Below are 17276 nucleotides of genomic sequence, written 5' to 3' on the forward strand. Positions count from 1 at the left end.
ACACATATGCATGTGTATCAAGAGAGAATACAATGATAGAAATAAATTACACTTACTAGCAAAATTACATACGCATGTAGATATATGTATATATAGGTACAACTATACGTAGAATTTAGTAACATGAGGACATAATGTGTGTGTGTATATATATACCATTGTTACTGTTACAGATACACAAGGGCAAGCGGTTTCTTGGTCTTTTGCCGGTTCTTGCGGATTCAAAGGTACAAAAAGACGTTCACCATTTGCTGCTCAGATTGCAATAGAAAATGTTGTTCATACCTTAGTAAATCAAGGTCTTCTGAAAGAAGCAGAAGTTATGCTATGTGGCAATGGTCCAGGGAAAGAACCAACACTGTGAGCTATTTATCAAAGTGGTATAAAAATAAAGAATATTTATGAGGTAACTTCTGTGCCACATAACGGGTGTAGACCTCCCAAAAGGAGACGTGTGTAAAAATTGAATAAATTTCAAGAGAAAGAAATTATTCAATTCAAGCAATTTTTTATATTTACTTTTGTCAAGTCAATTAAAAAAGAAAAAAAGAAAAAAAATACAAAAAGAAATAAAAAGAAGCAGGCTCTGGTCATCTTATCTTATACGTAAGATATATAAAAAAGCAATCTGCCAATAGAGCGCTCATAACCTTTTTTTTTTACGATCCTTATAGCTCCCTTCTTCGTGGACGAAGTCGATTTACGAATTATCTATCATCTGTATGATATATGTATAATCATTAAGAAATTATGTATCATTAAAATATTATTCTAATTAGAATTCTATTCTATGTCAACATAATTATGCTCATATAGAATTTTACAATATTATTCTAATTTAGAATTCTATTCTATGTCAATAGAATATGGCAATATGTCAATAGAATATGACAAATTCATAACTAGACCATTTATTAATTTAATTCCTATTTAAGTTTCAAATTCAAAAAGTATTATGACCTTTCAATCACTCAACATGTATAATTCAATTATTTCGCTCAGAACATTTTTTAAAAGAGCTCGTGGAACTTCTTTTCATAGCTACAGTTTATTCCAAGGCCATTGTGTATTTGTATTGCTCAATTGCATTAAATGTGTTTGGTTCGTTGGCTAGACTATCAATGTACATCTTTAGGATGAAGCAATCTCTTTTGTACATGCAGGGGAGTGCCGACAAATTTTTGGCGTTGATTGTTTTTAGATAGTGCTTGAGTTGAGCCTCATGATTTTTAGGTTATGATTTACACTTAGTTTTCTTTGTGCTCATTTAGAAGTCAAGTAAGAAATTTATTAGATTTTAATCATCAAAAGAAGGTGTCAATATCATTATGATTCCAAAAATCTGAATGAATCATAGCTTTGTGTATATCTTCTTTGACTTTTTCTGTGTCAATATAAAAAATTACTATCATGGTGATGGAAAGGCTCTTTGCATAGGACTCTTTGAGTATGAATGTGTATCATGTGTAACTATTTAATCTCTCCCAAGGGGTGCCAACTTGTATAGAGGTATTGCCAATATACCTTTGAGATGAGCACAACACCATGTTCGATATTGGAAACAATCCGGAAAGAATTGTGACTTCATCTTAACCCATAAGCCAAGTTTGGGTACAAAGAGATGGCTGTAACTAAAATCAGAACTCAATCTTTCCTCAAGGGATCTCCTAGGAAAGCACCCATAAGGAACAACACGGTCAAGATGAAGGGTGGGAAGAGAGAATATCCCTACAACAGAAAGAACAAAGAAGGATCAGTATATATATATAACAGAAATAAATAACTGAGTCAGCTCATGGTAGGTCTAATGTTTAGATTTTGATGCCTAGTCGAGTGGTGGAATTGATACTTCAGTACGAGGATGCTCAATGGCTGGACAAGGTGTTCCATGTGTATTTTCGGGTAGGGATGACCTTTCTTAGTTGAGATTGTGTGGGGATAATTAAGAGTCCGTGGTTGGGTGGTTAAGCCCTTAAGAATGCTTCTCCTCTCCACTAGATACCAAGACATGCACAAGACAGAGATATGTTATGCATTTATCATCTAATGGTAATAGGTAATCTACTTTTATGATATTTGAAAATTAGAAGTTGAAAATATGATAGATTGATTTATATCATTGAATCAATTATTCCCTTCAACGAAATCAACTTTTCTCGTGAATGTAATCGGTAAGCATTAAAATCAGCTGATTTTCCAATTGAAAATGAAATGTATTTGTATGCATGAGATAGGCTTATCTAGTGGGTTTCATTTCTGTCTTTCATTTATGTGAATAATGAATGTGAACAAATGTTCTAACGATATTTTATTGTCATAGTTAGCAATAGAAAGAAAAGTAATGTAGTGGTATTTGATGCCCTAAATGGTATTTGTCTTGATGATATAGTGGTATAACTATTCGTTCCCTTAGTGGTATATGTGTATTAACTTGGGTTTTGCAAATGTTACCCTAGGTGGATTCCGATTTCGGAATTCAAGGTCTGTAAAACTTAAATTCTTTATTTAGATTTATTGATGATGCTATCAATTGTTAGTGATGAAATTTCCGTTAAACTAATTGTAACCATTAATATAATTCACATGAACATAACCATTATAACTATCTTCTAATGAATATGAGGTAGTAACTGTATTTCTATGATATGCTAGTTGTTAGTTAAGATTTGGAAATAGGAGGTGTTATAGCCACCTTGGTTCAAGAAGGACCCCACAGATTGGACAACCCAATATATTTCACAAGTAGGTTACTCTCGAATGTGGAAAAGAATTACAACACTATAGAACAAGAGGCCCTAGGAATGGTCTATTCTGTCTAGAGATTTAGGCACTACTTATTGACGACGCCATTCACTTTTTATGTGGACCACCGGGCCCTCATGTGCCTGGCCAATAAACCTCTTATTTAGTGTAGGGTAAGCCGATGGCTTTTCTTACTCCAAGAGTTCACATTCAAGATTATCGTACGGCTAGGACGTAGTCATGTGATTGCTGACTATTATGAATCAAGTCTGGCGAGACGCCTGTTGGGGTAAATGATGACTTCCTAGACTCACATTTGTTTCATATTGCCATTCTCCCTAAGCGGTATACAAGTATAGGAGAGTATGTATCTACATCTCAATTTCCCTGGGAGATGCCTAGAGGGGAATGAAGTTGGTTCTTGGTAGTAGAACTTTCGAACTGATAAATGGATTGTTATATAAAATGGGTCTAGAGCAAGTGTTGATGCGATGCACGATGGAGGAAGTACCAAACATGCTATAGGAAGCCCATGAAGGACTGACAGGGGGATATATGGATCTTGACACGACTACAAGGAAGGTACTACTAGCAATCTTATGTTGGCCAACCTTGTACAATGATGCTAGAGAATGGGTCGTCGAATGTGATACTTGGCAACGAGCAGGAAAACCCCTCAAGTGAGACTTTATGCAACTCAATCCTTCCCATGTCCTTTAGCTATTTGAAAGATGGGGGTTGGATTTTGTCAGGCCTTTGAAGGCTAGTCGTGCCTCTCAATGTCGGTATATTGTAGTTGCCACTGAGTATTTAACGAAATGGGTTGAAGCATGTGCATTGCTAGACAATTCAACACTAAGCATTGCAAAATTCATTTACGAACAAATAATAAGGTATGGCATTCCCATTCAGTTGATGAGTGACAGAGGTGGTCATTTTGTCAATCATGTCATGAAACTCCTAACCGTTGAATTCAAAATCTTCCACACGCTTTCAAGTCCATATTATTTTCGCCAGAACGGCCAGGTTGAAGAAACTAACAAAATCTTGGTGGGAGTTATTTATAAGTCATGTGGAGTGGAAGGTGAGGATTAGAGTGCAAATGGCCTACTGAACTTCTTATAAGGTTACCACAATGCAAATGGCCTTCTAGCTCATGTACGGACATGAAGCAGTGTTACTTGTAGAATTCATGGTTCATAGCTTGCAGATAATTGAAAACAAACTTGGCGACATGGAGAGTGTAAGGGAGAGACTTTATACCTTGAACAAATTGCACGAGAAAGGGCAATGACACAATGCATGACGAATGTGGCACAATAATAGAGGAAACTCTACCACGAAAAACACCTCTGACAGATGAAGTTTACACCCGATTAGTTGGTATTGACGTTTAGGAAGCGAAATGAAATTGAGCCTGGCAAATTTAAAGTGAAATGGCTAGGTCCCTATAAGGTTCGAGAAGTTGTAGGTAATGGGGCCGTAGAGCTATAGACACTTGATGGCAAAGAAATTTGAGACATGGTTGATGGCTCGAAGTTGAATGTCTATCACTAAAGGCACGAAAGAAAGGATTGCCCTAGAGCGGATGGATAATTTAGTTAAAATGAAAAATTAAAAAAAGAAAAAGAAAAAATAAAGAGAGGTAGAGTTACTGAATGGTGACCATGACAGAACGGTGACTATTAATGCTAGTGAAGTTATCGAACGGTGATTATCACTGTGCAGATACAACCCCAGGGGTATCATCTACTCACATGGTGAGTGATCCCACAAACAAAACAAATGTCCTACGGATAACCAAAGTAAGGGGTCGGGCCACGGAAATGACACATCCTCCCGCAAAAGGATTGACCCACGACATAATCAACATGTGATGTGTGAAGGCCGCGCACACCGACCAGCTATATGAGAGAAAAGGTATAAACTTGCCAGTCTCCCATTAGCTCATTTCCGCTTAGAAACCAGGTGGGGTCACGCGAAGAGCATTGACCACCAATCTTAGGCACAAGTTCAGCGAGAAACACCAAGGCTTGACGTGTGCAGCAGACAAGGAAGCTTTCCTGAGAGAGGGCATTGCCTTCACCACGGATTGGTTTAGTGGAGGAAAAGAGTCTCGTAGAAAACACAACACGTGTGACCAAAGAATACCGTCCGACAAGGAGTTTTGGGGCAAACAATCCAACACTAACCATTTTTTGCATAAAGACAAAACAAGAAGTAGTTACTATATGCATTGAATAGGGAAACAAAGGCATTAGAAAGATCAACTAGAAGCTGACAGTTCGAGCATGGACAAGAATGCAAGAGTTTTATCTTGAGGCATTCATGTTGAAGGCCAAATACCAAAAGCATCTTCTAGTAGCAAGAAGAAGAAGAAGTTCCGTCCAAGGATTCAATAACCTTCCCAAAAAAAAGCCATCACACATCTTACAGTGCAATTTGATGGACTAAACGGGATTGAATGCTAGCGATGGTGGCAAGAGACACTTGACACAAACCTAGTAAAGCAGATATTACAATGGGCACAGGTACATTGGGCCATTTAGATGTTGGTATTGTCCATTTGCCTATTGAGCATAGCCTTTGGGTGATGATCGAAGCATATGACAACCACAACAAGAGCACAAAAGAAAGACTGGGAAAAAGAGTGCTTGCATAGCCTTGGTGAGAACATTTATAAACCAGTCCACAAATGCATGCTCGATTACAAGAAAGGTAGAGGTGGTAGACGTAAAGCCAGATATCAGTTCCATAAAGAAAATACATTTCCAATTGATTCTAATAAGTAACTTTGTCCTTTGGGATATTTGAAAAGAGAATTTGAAAATAAAACCCTAATGGAAGATAGACAATCACTCAAAACAATAGGGAACAAATATTAATGATAATTATAAAGGTTCTCCCTCCAAATGATTTTTAAATATATTGACATCATGGTATCTATGCCACCTCTATTTGTACGTAAGCATATACATACATGTGCATAAATTTAATCTTTTTTTTTTTTGTATCATTATATTGATTTATGCACACACATATGTGCAAGTATAGATGTCATGATATCATGGTGTCAATTTATAAAGTATAACCAGAGGCTCCACAATGATCTCAAATAGAAAAGGTAACAACTTATTTTGTTATTAGTCCCTGCCTTATTTGTAAGTCAAGGAGCTAATGTTCCCGAATCCTCACTTGTATTAATTTTGGGCATAAACTAATTGTGAAATGCTATGGTTTTGGTTGCAATTGTTTAATAATTATTTTCCTTGCTAATTTTCTTTTTCCTTAATTGGTTGATGGGAATTTCCTGGGGGTTTTGACATTTATAAATGAAAAAAAAAATGCCATCAAAGGTAGCTATAGGTGCGTTTGGTAGGCAGAAAGCTACAAGATAGGAACAAGTTAAATGCACATATAGCAGGACAGTTGTAGGTTACAAAGACTTGATCAAAGGCCGCCTCACACGCAAGGTGGGATTCTTCAATGTTCTTAGTGGGAGACTTGAGAATCAAGCCAATCACAGAGACATCATGAATAAGCATAATGAGACTGAAAGGGATATCAATCCAAAGTTCATCATCAACAATGAAGGAATGTAATTTTCCCACCTATGGTCAAATCTGAGAATCATTGAGATTGCCCAAAACCTCTTGCAGCAATTGAAGGCACTCTAATCGACTATAGAATCCAGTTTCGAACATGGTGCCAACACCAGTTACATAGCATTATAACAGAAAGAATGTTCTTGACAATGATGCTGAAGGGGATTTTGCAGCAATGAGGATACCTTTGAACGAATTTCCTTCAATTTGTGTGATTAGGTGATGATCCAACCCTATGGAGTCAAGCATATAAGAGAAATAGAGGACAAGCTAATCGTTTGATAAAATGCCGAGGTGGTCACAATAGCCGATATTGGGAAAGCATGAATCATTTAAGTTTTCTGCAAGAGCATCTTTGCTAAAATATCTTAGGTGTTAGGAAGAAAATAGCACACCCGCATCAATATTTCTTTCTATGGGCCTGAACATATGTCCAATATTTTTCCGTGTACCTAAAATAATGTAGCCTAGGGACATAACTCATTGAACTATTCAGAGGTCAACCCTGCTGGGTAGAGGACATCGTGCTAAATTACGCCACTTTAGAAAAAAACATATTAAAATGAACATGATATTGTAAACCCATCCAGGATTGCTAATGGTATTTCACAGTTACATTTGGCACTCTTCGATGCCAAGAAGATGGCATGTGTCACTACCAACAAAACTGCACACCACATTCCACTATGTCAATTGTATCTACTATTTCCAAATATATTGTGACTATTAGGAAAGAAGCTTCAACTTCAATGCACGAGCCAGTTGGCAGGATGGGAAAAAGTCGGTCAAGACTAGGTTTTTGTCAGACCAACCTAATGAGCCAGTGCTAGGGTCTTGTCAAACATTTATGTTTCATTTTCCCCCTTCCAAACTACCTAAAATTATAATCTCCTCGTTACCAAATCTAAGGAAAGAATGGGGAAATGACGAACTTAGTTTAATCCGACTAATATTGACAGTTATATGAAGGCAAGTTGGGCATTTTGAATTCTTGGTATACAGGTACTTTTAAAGATGGAACAAAATTTATACAAGCATGTATTTTTTGATGAATAGCAAGTAAATAATCAAGGATGAGAAATACAATCCAAGACCTTAGCTTGATTTGTATCATTATATATCCCTTTAGGTTGCATGTCAAAGTCAACAGTTGCAGTCTAACTTCATATTTTAGCTAAATTACAAAAATGCCTTCCTTCTGCAGACCTCCTTGCCTCTCATATTTCAAAACTCCATGAATATGGCTCCCAACATTTGTTTTTGTCATGTTGTACATCCACTAAAAGCTTTACATTGGTTTTAGCCAATTCAATTAGTTTATTAATCACATTATGTTTGCGGTTCAACACAAACTCCTTCTACATTCGTTTCACCCAAGCAAAGGGCAGGGGCTCTTGCTCCTCTAGAACACTTGTTTAAATGCCTAATGTTTTTCTTGGTGTTATGAAATGACTGGTTAACTCATGGTCGTCCAAGGTACACTCTTGCTTGCCTAGTTGTTTAATCCTTAGCCAAGATGCTTAGAATCCATACCTAGTGGCATGTCAGTGGACTTTTGGTGCTCAACCCTAGCTCCTCCTTCGGCAATTATCCCTCCCCTTCGCTGTGTTCTGCAACCAAGAAGAATTTCCATGATAATAACATATTCCTCAATTTAAATCAAGATAACTATAATTAAAAATCATTTTAAATCATTGTAACAGTTAACCACCATTTCAAATAAGTAACTAACTTTTCGAAACTTCTTTAAAATAATAAATATTCATTTTCTGTTAAAATTGTAACAAACAACTAACATGTCATCTTTACATGAATTAAAACAAACAACCATATTTTCATTTCACATGATCATAATATTCAATTGATTTACTAGCCAACTGACATTCACATGAATTACATAACGTCTATATGATTATTTAAATTGGCAAAAATTTGGGATGTAATCAGCAATGAAACTTTAGCGGAAGTAGACATTGATTTGTCTACAGAGATAAATAGCCTTCCACTAGAGGAAATTTGTTCTCCAAGTGGGTCAAGATTTTGTAGGCTTCATTCATTTAAGAGGATGTTGAGTGGTAGAATCAGAGATGGGAGAGTCTTCCCAAGCACTCAAAATGAAATTGAGGAGTTTTGGTAGCTGCAGAGACAATTTCATGGTAACTATGGAAATTTATAAAATTTTATACTCTTGTGAAACATGAAAGCCCATTGTCTTTAAACTGTACCTAATTTGAGAATTGGACAGCAAGGTTCTTGACAAATTATCTGTAAAGGTAAAGGTGCCCAGCCGAGCTTCAAGTCATTACATTAACTGAAATGTACTAAGCCCATACCACCTTAAAACAAAGATCAGATCAGGTCATCTGCTCTGCTTCCTAGTTTTTTTATCAAGCCCTCTCTTATCAGTCATGGGTGGAAGGAATCAGGTAGTGATGTTCATAGCCATTGTTTGCTTTCTTTCACCGACATTAATGGTGGTTAGCTTTGGGTTGCATTATAAAGTTGGAGATCAAAATGGCTGGTCAGTGCCAAAGAACATCCTGATAAAAATGAGACAAGGAAGAAACTAACAAGTATTCAAAAGCTTTAATGAAATATTGATATGACCAAGCTAAAGCGAGTAAAACTGTTCCTATATATAAAACAACCCTCCTCTTACCAAAATTTAACATTTTGTAAAGCAAAATATCACCTGTAATTACAAATCTGCAAATAAACAGATTACACATACCATGCCACTTCCTATACAAAATAGCCAATAGATTGTATCATATTTACACAAATCAAACAGACATTCTGATTCCAACCCGCATCCATAACTGAAACCCCATTCATATACATTAGATACATTTAGAACTGATGCAAAACTGAAAATCAGATACATTAAATCAGAGATACAATATCACATGACTGTGCAGATCAGACACATAAAAAACAGATACAATATCACAAACATATTAAAATAAAAAGATGCAATCAAATTTAGTTATAATAAGGACATATCAATGTGACAATTATCATATCAGTACAAGTCTGCAAACACAATGTTATGTTGTTTTCTACAAGTAAGCACGTGATCTATAGTCTTCCCACACTCTCCGTGCTATCTCATCTTGAAATTTTCCCCAATCATCTCTATCTCGCTGAGTCATCCCAACTTCTCCAGTATTGTTACATTTATCGCATTACGTTCATCATCCTCTTCAATTTCTATTTCAGTTGGAACACTGTTCTCTATCGTAATGAAGTTGTGTAGTATGCAACATGCTAAAACAATCTTTGTTTGTTTCATGATTTAATAAGATGTTGCATGCCTCAAGTTATGAAAATGTTGCTTCAAAATTCCAAATGTATGCTTTATTAAATACCTAAGCGAGGAGTGTCGGTGGTTATATGACTCCTGTGGAGTGCTTATTGGGTTTTCTCTTGAAAACTCCTTTAGGTGATGACGTGTACACAAAAAAAGGGCGAGAAATCCTGGTACATTTGAATATCCAACATCAGCTAGATAAAATTTTCCTACAAAAGCATACAAAAGAATATTGTTGTAGCATTGTCTCATTTCTTGTAAACTTCACTATATAATAATTTACAAGATGATTATACATACCAGGGGAACAACTAGTGTATCTGATTTGAAGAGAGACGAAGCAAGAACACAACTATCTGCAGCAAACCCTTCCTAACCAACAAGAATTTATTGAAATTTATAATCAAATGAACATACACCCATACCATTCTGCAACAACTAGCCTTTTCTATTGTGATATTTAGCTTCTATATCCACATCGACACTAAGCTCCAAAACAATCCTATAGTAACCACATTTATTATCAAATGTTCAGTAATACGATTAAATGTCAAGCCAATAAATATGTGCCATTAGGAGTTTTACCTTGAAGTACGGATCAAAACAATCCTTCCCTATAATCTATGGAGGAGTGTTTGGACCAAGGGGTACAAAATAGCCACCATGGAGAGTTAAGATACCCGTAAAGACCTTGTGGAAGTCTTGGATAATTGTCTCTATTGAATGACCAAAGTTGTGAGCAATCTTACAATTCCTTAGATTGTGGCCGTGGGCAAGGTTATGGAGGAACATTACCAGTTGTTCTTCTAGCGTAATGTTTAACGTATCTCGAATGCTTCCTTTTTGCTTAGAATATTGCCTAGTTTAAAGAAAGCTCCTCTGCTCATGCAAATTTGATCATGACAATCTATCTCATTGGAATGGACAATTCGCTTATAAAAAGGAATATCATCTCTTTGGTGTTTATGCCTCTCTCTTCTAGCTTCTTGTGCAGATGTTGCTATGGATACTGCAATGGTGGCAAGAATAGCAGCAAGAAACATGAATAATTCTACTCCTCCTAACAACAACTGCTTGGATTCTTATAGCTTTAATAGGAGCCATCAAGAACCTAAAAATAAGTAACACAAATATCAGAGACAAAAAGCACAATCCCAATACAAGTGAAAAGGAAAGAGCACACCAGATAGCTGAGAGAAAATAAAACAAGCACAAAATCTAACAAGAAAGTGAAATTGTACAACTGTGTTGCAGGTTAGTGTGACAAGTTAAAGGCTAAGTGAATGAGCACAAAATGTGCAAGAAGCCAACCATCATTCACTTCCATCTAGAAGGTGTTCAAGTAGCTTAAACTGTTAAGATCACTCAGTCCAATGAGATCAGATCATATTCAGTATTAAGATAGATAGCTGATCAAAATATAATTATTGCTGATCTACATCCCATGGTTGACATACTGATCTAGATAAGTCAACCTTACAAACGGCTACAATAAAAGTAAAATACATAGGGGTTGTGATCAAAATGGGAGCAATGCTCACCCCTAATGCAACATTATGGACTAAGAGTAGACTAATAAGAACTATTGATACAACTCAAGAACTAGGTTGAGAGATGAGAAAATCAATCATGAATTACAGAAAATAAGTCCTCTCGGCTTCCAAAGAACTTATTTATGGCTGCAAAATCATATATGATAGGAAGACTTGAAAATGGATCAAGCCTCTTGCATTTTTGTAGCCTTATCTTCCTAAATCCAAAACTTCATCTAACATGCTGGATATTGAACAAACATTCATAAGTCAGGGAATGCTACTGTTTGCAGCAGTGGGGAGAAAAAGAAGTGGAAATTTTGACCATCCATATGATAACGTAGGATCCGGGTGATAACTTCTCAGATAGCTTTCTCTTTTGGATGATATAGTACACTATCTAATAATGACATAGTACACTAATCAAATTACAAGACCAGATCTACATATATATATATATATATATATATATACACAACCCAAAATAAGACCCACAATACTTCAAGAACTTAAATGAAGTCATGTCAATATCTTAAATGCACTGAAATGGGTTAAAATATGAACTAGAGTAGTTCTTGTTTCAGACTGTTTTTGATAGTTCACCTGTCTAATGACAGAATAAGAAGATGAAATATTTTTAGACATTTTCTTTACGGAATTTATGTTATAATGTCTGATTTCAACCAGGGCAGTAAACTCTTCAGAGTTTCAGCAAATAAGAGAACACGTCAAATATTTCAAGTGCTAAACATAGACATAAAATATACAAGCTAAATCCAAAAGCTTTATCAATATCTAAAGAATCGAAGAGACTGTCATACAACTAAGAGATTCTCGCTCAATTTAATTGATTTAAAGCTATATAATAGAAAAATGTCAGATTTCAGCCACTATCCTAACTGTTGGGTAGATAGAGGGGGACTAAAATAGTTCTACTACTAACAGAGATAAAAGGAGTCAATGGATAATTATGGTATTGGCGAATTGCTGATTGAAAGCTTGTTCGACTTCTGCATAATGAGTATCATGGTTGAATAAGAGTGGGATTTATTCATGTCCTATAATGTCAAACCAAGGTAATGTTGAATGCAATCTTGTTCCACTTCTAAACTGCAAGCATCATGGTTGAATAAAGCTTGTTATAGTTGGTGTTGGGCATGGATACCAGTTGCTTACCTACATTTGGTCAAAATGTGTTTTTATGTATAGCCCTAAATAAGCACTCTTTTTCTTCCCAAAAGTAATCTGAGATGACAAGGAAATATTCAAGCAAGAAGATATTTGAAGGGAAGCAACTCTTAAATCAATTTTCATTAAGGGAAACAACAATTTTTTGCCGAACAGTGAAAATTGATCCTTAATAGCCATCCAACCACTTTTTTTTGAAGTTTTCAACTCCATATCCATGTATTGGATACCAATAGAAGGAACCATATCAGGATCAGATGCCTTGTATTTTTGAGCATCATATTTTCTGTTAAATCCTCCATCTACAATGATCATTCATTGATGCAAACAATAATAATTTTACAAAAAGATGATACCAAATACTGACAGTCTCTGTTTAGAGAAGAATCTATACCATTTATAAGGAACTGATACCATACAATGAAGTAAATTAGAGTAAATCAGCCCATTTTTCTGAGGCTTATCTATAACCCTGACCAAACTGCAGATCACCAACTATGAAGGCACAATAATTTTTAAGTCTATTGATAGAGCATCATAGAGTTCGCAAAGGAGGCTGCCTTTGGGTCTCATGTAGTAAATAGATTAGCAAGGATCGATTTCATAAAATACTCATAAAATAAAGAAGTCCCTTTGCTCCCATGTAAGTGTTCCATTTATCCAGAAGACCGACCAAAGAAAAAAACTAAATTGCAATTAACCCAAAAAAAGGTTTCACAGTAGAGATTGCTCAGGCACATTATTTAGTACCATGCAAAACCTATAATTCTTAAAAAAGATGCAGACAAATGTCTAATGTTTGGGACAAAATTCACGTTGATCTTCAAATTATTTTGACTCTTTTTGGGGTTTTGAAAATTGCTTAGATAATTTTAATTGTGGAAACAAAAAGAAATAATTTTTTGTGATTGATACAGCTGATGAGAATTGCCTAAATAAAGATGAAGGCATAAAATTTGTACTTGATAAAATCCAAGTGAATAGCAAAAGCAAAGAGGAGGCAGTTGTATAGAGCATAAACAAAGAGAGCAGAAACAAACTATTCATTATGGCGAGAGCACCCAAAGAGACAGCAACATACCAAAGACTTGTCGAAAGAGAAATCTCTGCCACCACTCTCCAGGGGAAATGCAGAGGACTTGTACAAGGGAGGCACCATGGCTAAGACATGGGTACTATTAGGAAACGAAGAATACTAAGCAAATGAAAATGACTTAGATCGTTACCTTCTTCTATAACAAAAATCTCAAGAACCGAATGCACAAATGTAAAATAGTAAAAGTTTGAATGGTATAATGGTAAAAAAAAATTAGGTAAAAAATCCTCAGACTTGAAGAATTAATAAATGCTAATTTCTTTCCAATCCTCAAAAGTAAAATTGGAATTCAATTCCCAATTCCACCTATCATGATGGAAGTGTGGTAACCTGACTTTGGGGCAAAATTAGAATTCCGAAATTCTAGTTCTACTTTATCATTTTGGACACAAACGGCAGATCTGAAAAAATTAGGTTACCACTATCCCAATTGCGGTCCAATTCTGTGAAACAAATAGGTCGTTAGAGTTAAAAACAGACTTAAAAAAGTTATTTGGAATAAGCCCTCTACATCAATAGATAAGACTGATTTTATCATAGTAGCTCTACCTGCCTTTCCAGCTATCCAACTTTTAATCTATTTTTTCTAGAATGTGGTTCTAACCTAAGCTACCGATTTGGGTTCGGGGACAAATTTGGGTTCGGGTTCGTGGGTTTGGGCAATTTTTTTCCCCATTTGGGTTCGTGAGTGTATATATATATATATATATATATGCCAAAAAAAACTCGCGTAGTATGAATATATCAATGTTACTTGATTATTGATCAATGCCAAATGTCAAAGATTAACATTAAATACTCACTCATTAATCTATGTTAATGTTGTAAATAAAATCATACATTGAATTACTAAAATGAAAAATGAAATTTCAAAACATAGACTACTTCATCAGATTGATAGATAATAAATTATAATTTAATAAAGTTTGAAACATGGTGATAAAACATAAATGAGTCAATGAAAAATGTTTGAACATAGTTTATCAAAGATACAAATGCCCTTCAAGGGTCAAATGGGTCATCAAAATATGAGGGATCAATGGCTTCATCCTCATCTACAATATTTTTCTCATCATTGGAACCCAAACTGGTTTCACTAGCCCCAGATGCAACCACATCATCCTCCTCGTCCATCTCAACATCTAACACGACAATTCTAGATATATCCTAGATGGTCATATCCAAGTCAGAAGTCTCGAGTAGTACATCCCACAACTTCTTTGTTCCCTTCTTATATCCCGGATCCTTGCGTGATAGGAGGCGCTAGTTGTTGTGAATAAATACTAAGTCCTCTACTTTCTTCGAACCCAATCAGTTACGCTTCACTGAGTGGATTAAGGAGTATGTACTCCAATTACGCTCAACAATAGAAGAGCTCGCAACCTAGAGAGAACCAACACAATTTAAAAAAATTAGAAATTGCAATTTTACAATACAATAGGAATTTAAGAGTGCTAATTTGACAAGCTAAGTGGCCATAAGAAAAGGAAAATAAACTTAAATACATACTTGTGACAAGATCTTAATGGCAAGAGGTTGGAGGTATATGCAACTTTGCCCATGTAAGTACCACCATCCAATGACATCCATTCTACTTTGGTCATTGATTGCATCAGGGTTTGCATTTTTGCTTGAGACAAACTCTACAAACTCTCTCCTAACATTCAATGCCACATCAGGATCACTAAAAAGCCCACTAAATGCCCTCTTATACCCAGTAGAAACTTCAGGATCTCTGTATGGTGCCACTCTATCAGAAATAGAAAGTATCTCACCGCTATAATATTTGGGAGAAAGTGCATACGCTAGGAGGTGTAGTCATCTTTTTCCAGCGATATAGAACAATTTTCTTCACCTTATTGTACAAGGTATCCTCAAGGTCCTGCTCTCTCCTCTGAATGACCTGGGATGTCAAATGATGTACATGTAAGTTATCTTGTAGTGTTGATAACTTAATTAAAATAATATATCAAAATCTCTCAATTAACAAGGATAAAGTATTGTATAAAAATTTAAACTTATTGATTTCATTCTTTCTAGCATGGAGTCCATGACATCATATATGCCCCTCAAACAAGGCTCATCAATGTTGGCATACCAAAACATAGAAATGTGGGCCATAAAGAGGCCATAAAAACATTTTAAAATGGGTTTTTAAAATTTTTTTTTTCAAACCCTAAAGGAAGGCATATTAGATACTTTTCGTTCATTTAATCTCTCATTTGCTTTCTCATTTTTGTCTTTCATTTGGTGTGACCATTTTGCAAGTTTGAAATGGAGGTTGTAGAGATTGTTTGTAGAGTCCCAAAACTTCAAATAATCAGTGCGGAGTGTTCTAGGTATGCATTTGATCCTTCCTTTTGCTTCTTTCATAGTTTTTTTAATATTTATTGTTCTAATTTTTTATCACGTTTTGTATAAGTTTTGAAATATTTTTAATTTTTAAAAATTTTTTTTTAATAGATTGCAAGAATCATAGAATGAGTAGTCAGGGTTCAGTGGGTGGGGTGGGATCCCAAAGATTTAAAATTGATAAAAGCTCTCCTTTGTGGAAGTATACAACAAGAATTGAGCAATGTTTTGGAGGGGGAGGGTATATATGGAAATGCAATTTTTGCCAAAACCAATATAGAAGCTCATATTATCGGGTTAAACATCATTTGATAGGCCCACCAGGTCAAGGGATTAGCATGTGTGAGGGGCTCCAAAAGGGAGGTAAAAAGGGGTTACTGACTCCTCAAATAGCAGGCATGTTAAAAGAACAAGAGGCTGATAGATTAGTGTCAAAGGCGAAAAAAGATAAATCAAAGCAAAAACCACCAACAACATCCTCTCAAACAACCACTAAACCACATCCCTTCCTACCTACCCCATCTGTGGATGAAGATGAAATAGAAACACCCCCATCCCACAAGAGAGGGCCATTAGATAAGGCATTTGAAAATGAAAGGATAGAAATTGCTGACTTAAAGATTGGGCATTGCCTCATTATGAATGGTGTTACATTCAATTTAGTGAGATCACCTTATTGGAGAGAGATGGTGCAAGCAATGAATGAAGCACCTCATGGTTACTAAGCCCCTGGATATGAAAAGTTGAGAACCACCATATTGCATAGTGAGAGAAAGAATGCAGAAAACCTGCTCAAACCAATAAGAGATTCTTGGATTGAAATGCGGTTGAGCATTGTCTCAGATGGATGGAAAGATTGCAAAAACCGTCCATTAATAAATGTGATTGCTGTCTGCCCCAAGGGGGCAATTTTTTGAGGGTGGTTAATTGCGAAGGGTAGGTAAAGGATGCAGATTTTATTGCCGAACTTCATTGAATCCATAGAGTTCATGGGTGTCGACAATGTTGTCCGAGTAATAATGGACACTGCTAAAGTTTGTAAGGCTGCAGGTGCTTTGGTAGAAGCACGATATGAGCATATCTTTTGGACACCATGCACTGTCCACTCCTTGAACTTGGTGATGAAAGCAATTGGCACCCAAATTGAATGGATGAAAAAAGTGTACGAGGAGGGTGAGCAGATCCAAATGTTTGTGACAAATCACCATATGTCACAAGCAATTTTTAGAATTTTCTCCCACTTGGAATTATTAAAGGTAAATTTTAAACTTTATTTAGCTTCATTTATGATTTTAATTTTTGTGTCATACTTTACATAATTTAATACATATTTTTAAATTTTTGTGTTGTTTACATATTTGATATTTGAAATGTGTTATTATATTAACTTACAATTTGATTCTTTGAATTAACATGGTGATAGGTTGTTGAAACTAGGTTTGCTTCACACA

General features: G+C 35.6%; 1 protein-coding gene and 1 long non-coding RNA gene across 4 annotated transcripts in view; one reads left to right on the plus strand and one right to left on the minus strand.

Moving 5' to 3' along the window:
• LOC149563207 (uncharacterized) overlaps positions 1-17276 on the plus strand; it is a 100693-nt gene that overhangs the window by 59358 nt on the left and 24059 nt on the right. The gene's annotated exons all lie outside the window — the stretch shown is intronic.
• The window catches only part of LOC149563208 (uncharacterized), a 39210-nt gene continuing 31238 nt past the window's right edge, over positions 9305-17276 (minus strand). Inside the window, exon 3 of the mRNA XM_089826578.1 lies at positions 9305-9866. Within this exon, the coding sequence (XP_089682704.1) occupies positions 9643-9866 (224 nt within the window). The 3' untranslated portion in view covers positions 9305-9642. The remainder of the gene's footprint in view (positions 9867-17276) is intronic.

This window comes from Cupressus sempervirens, chromosome 4 (assembly GCF_028749045.1).
Source record: "Cupressus sempervirens isolate cs-2001-9-10 chromosome 4, ASM2874904v1, whole genome shotgun sequence".
Taxonomy (NCBI): Eukaryota; Viridiplantae; Streptophyta; class Pinopsida; order Cupressales; family Cupressaceae; genus Cupressus; species Cupressus sempervirens.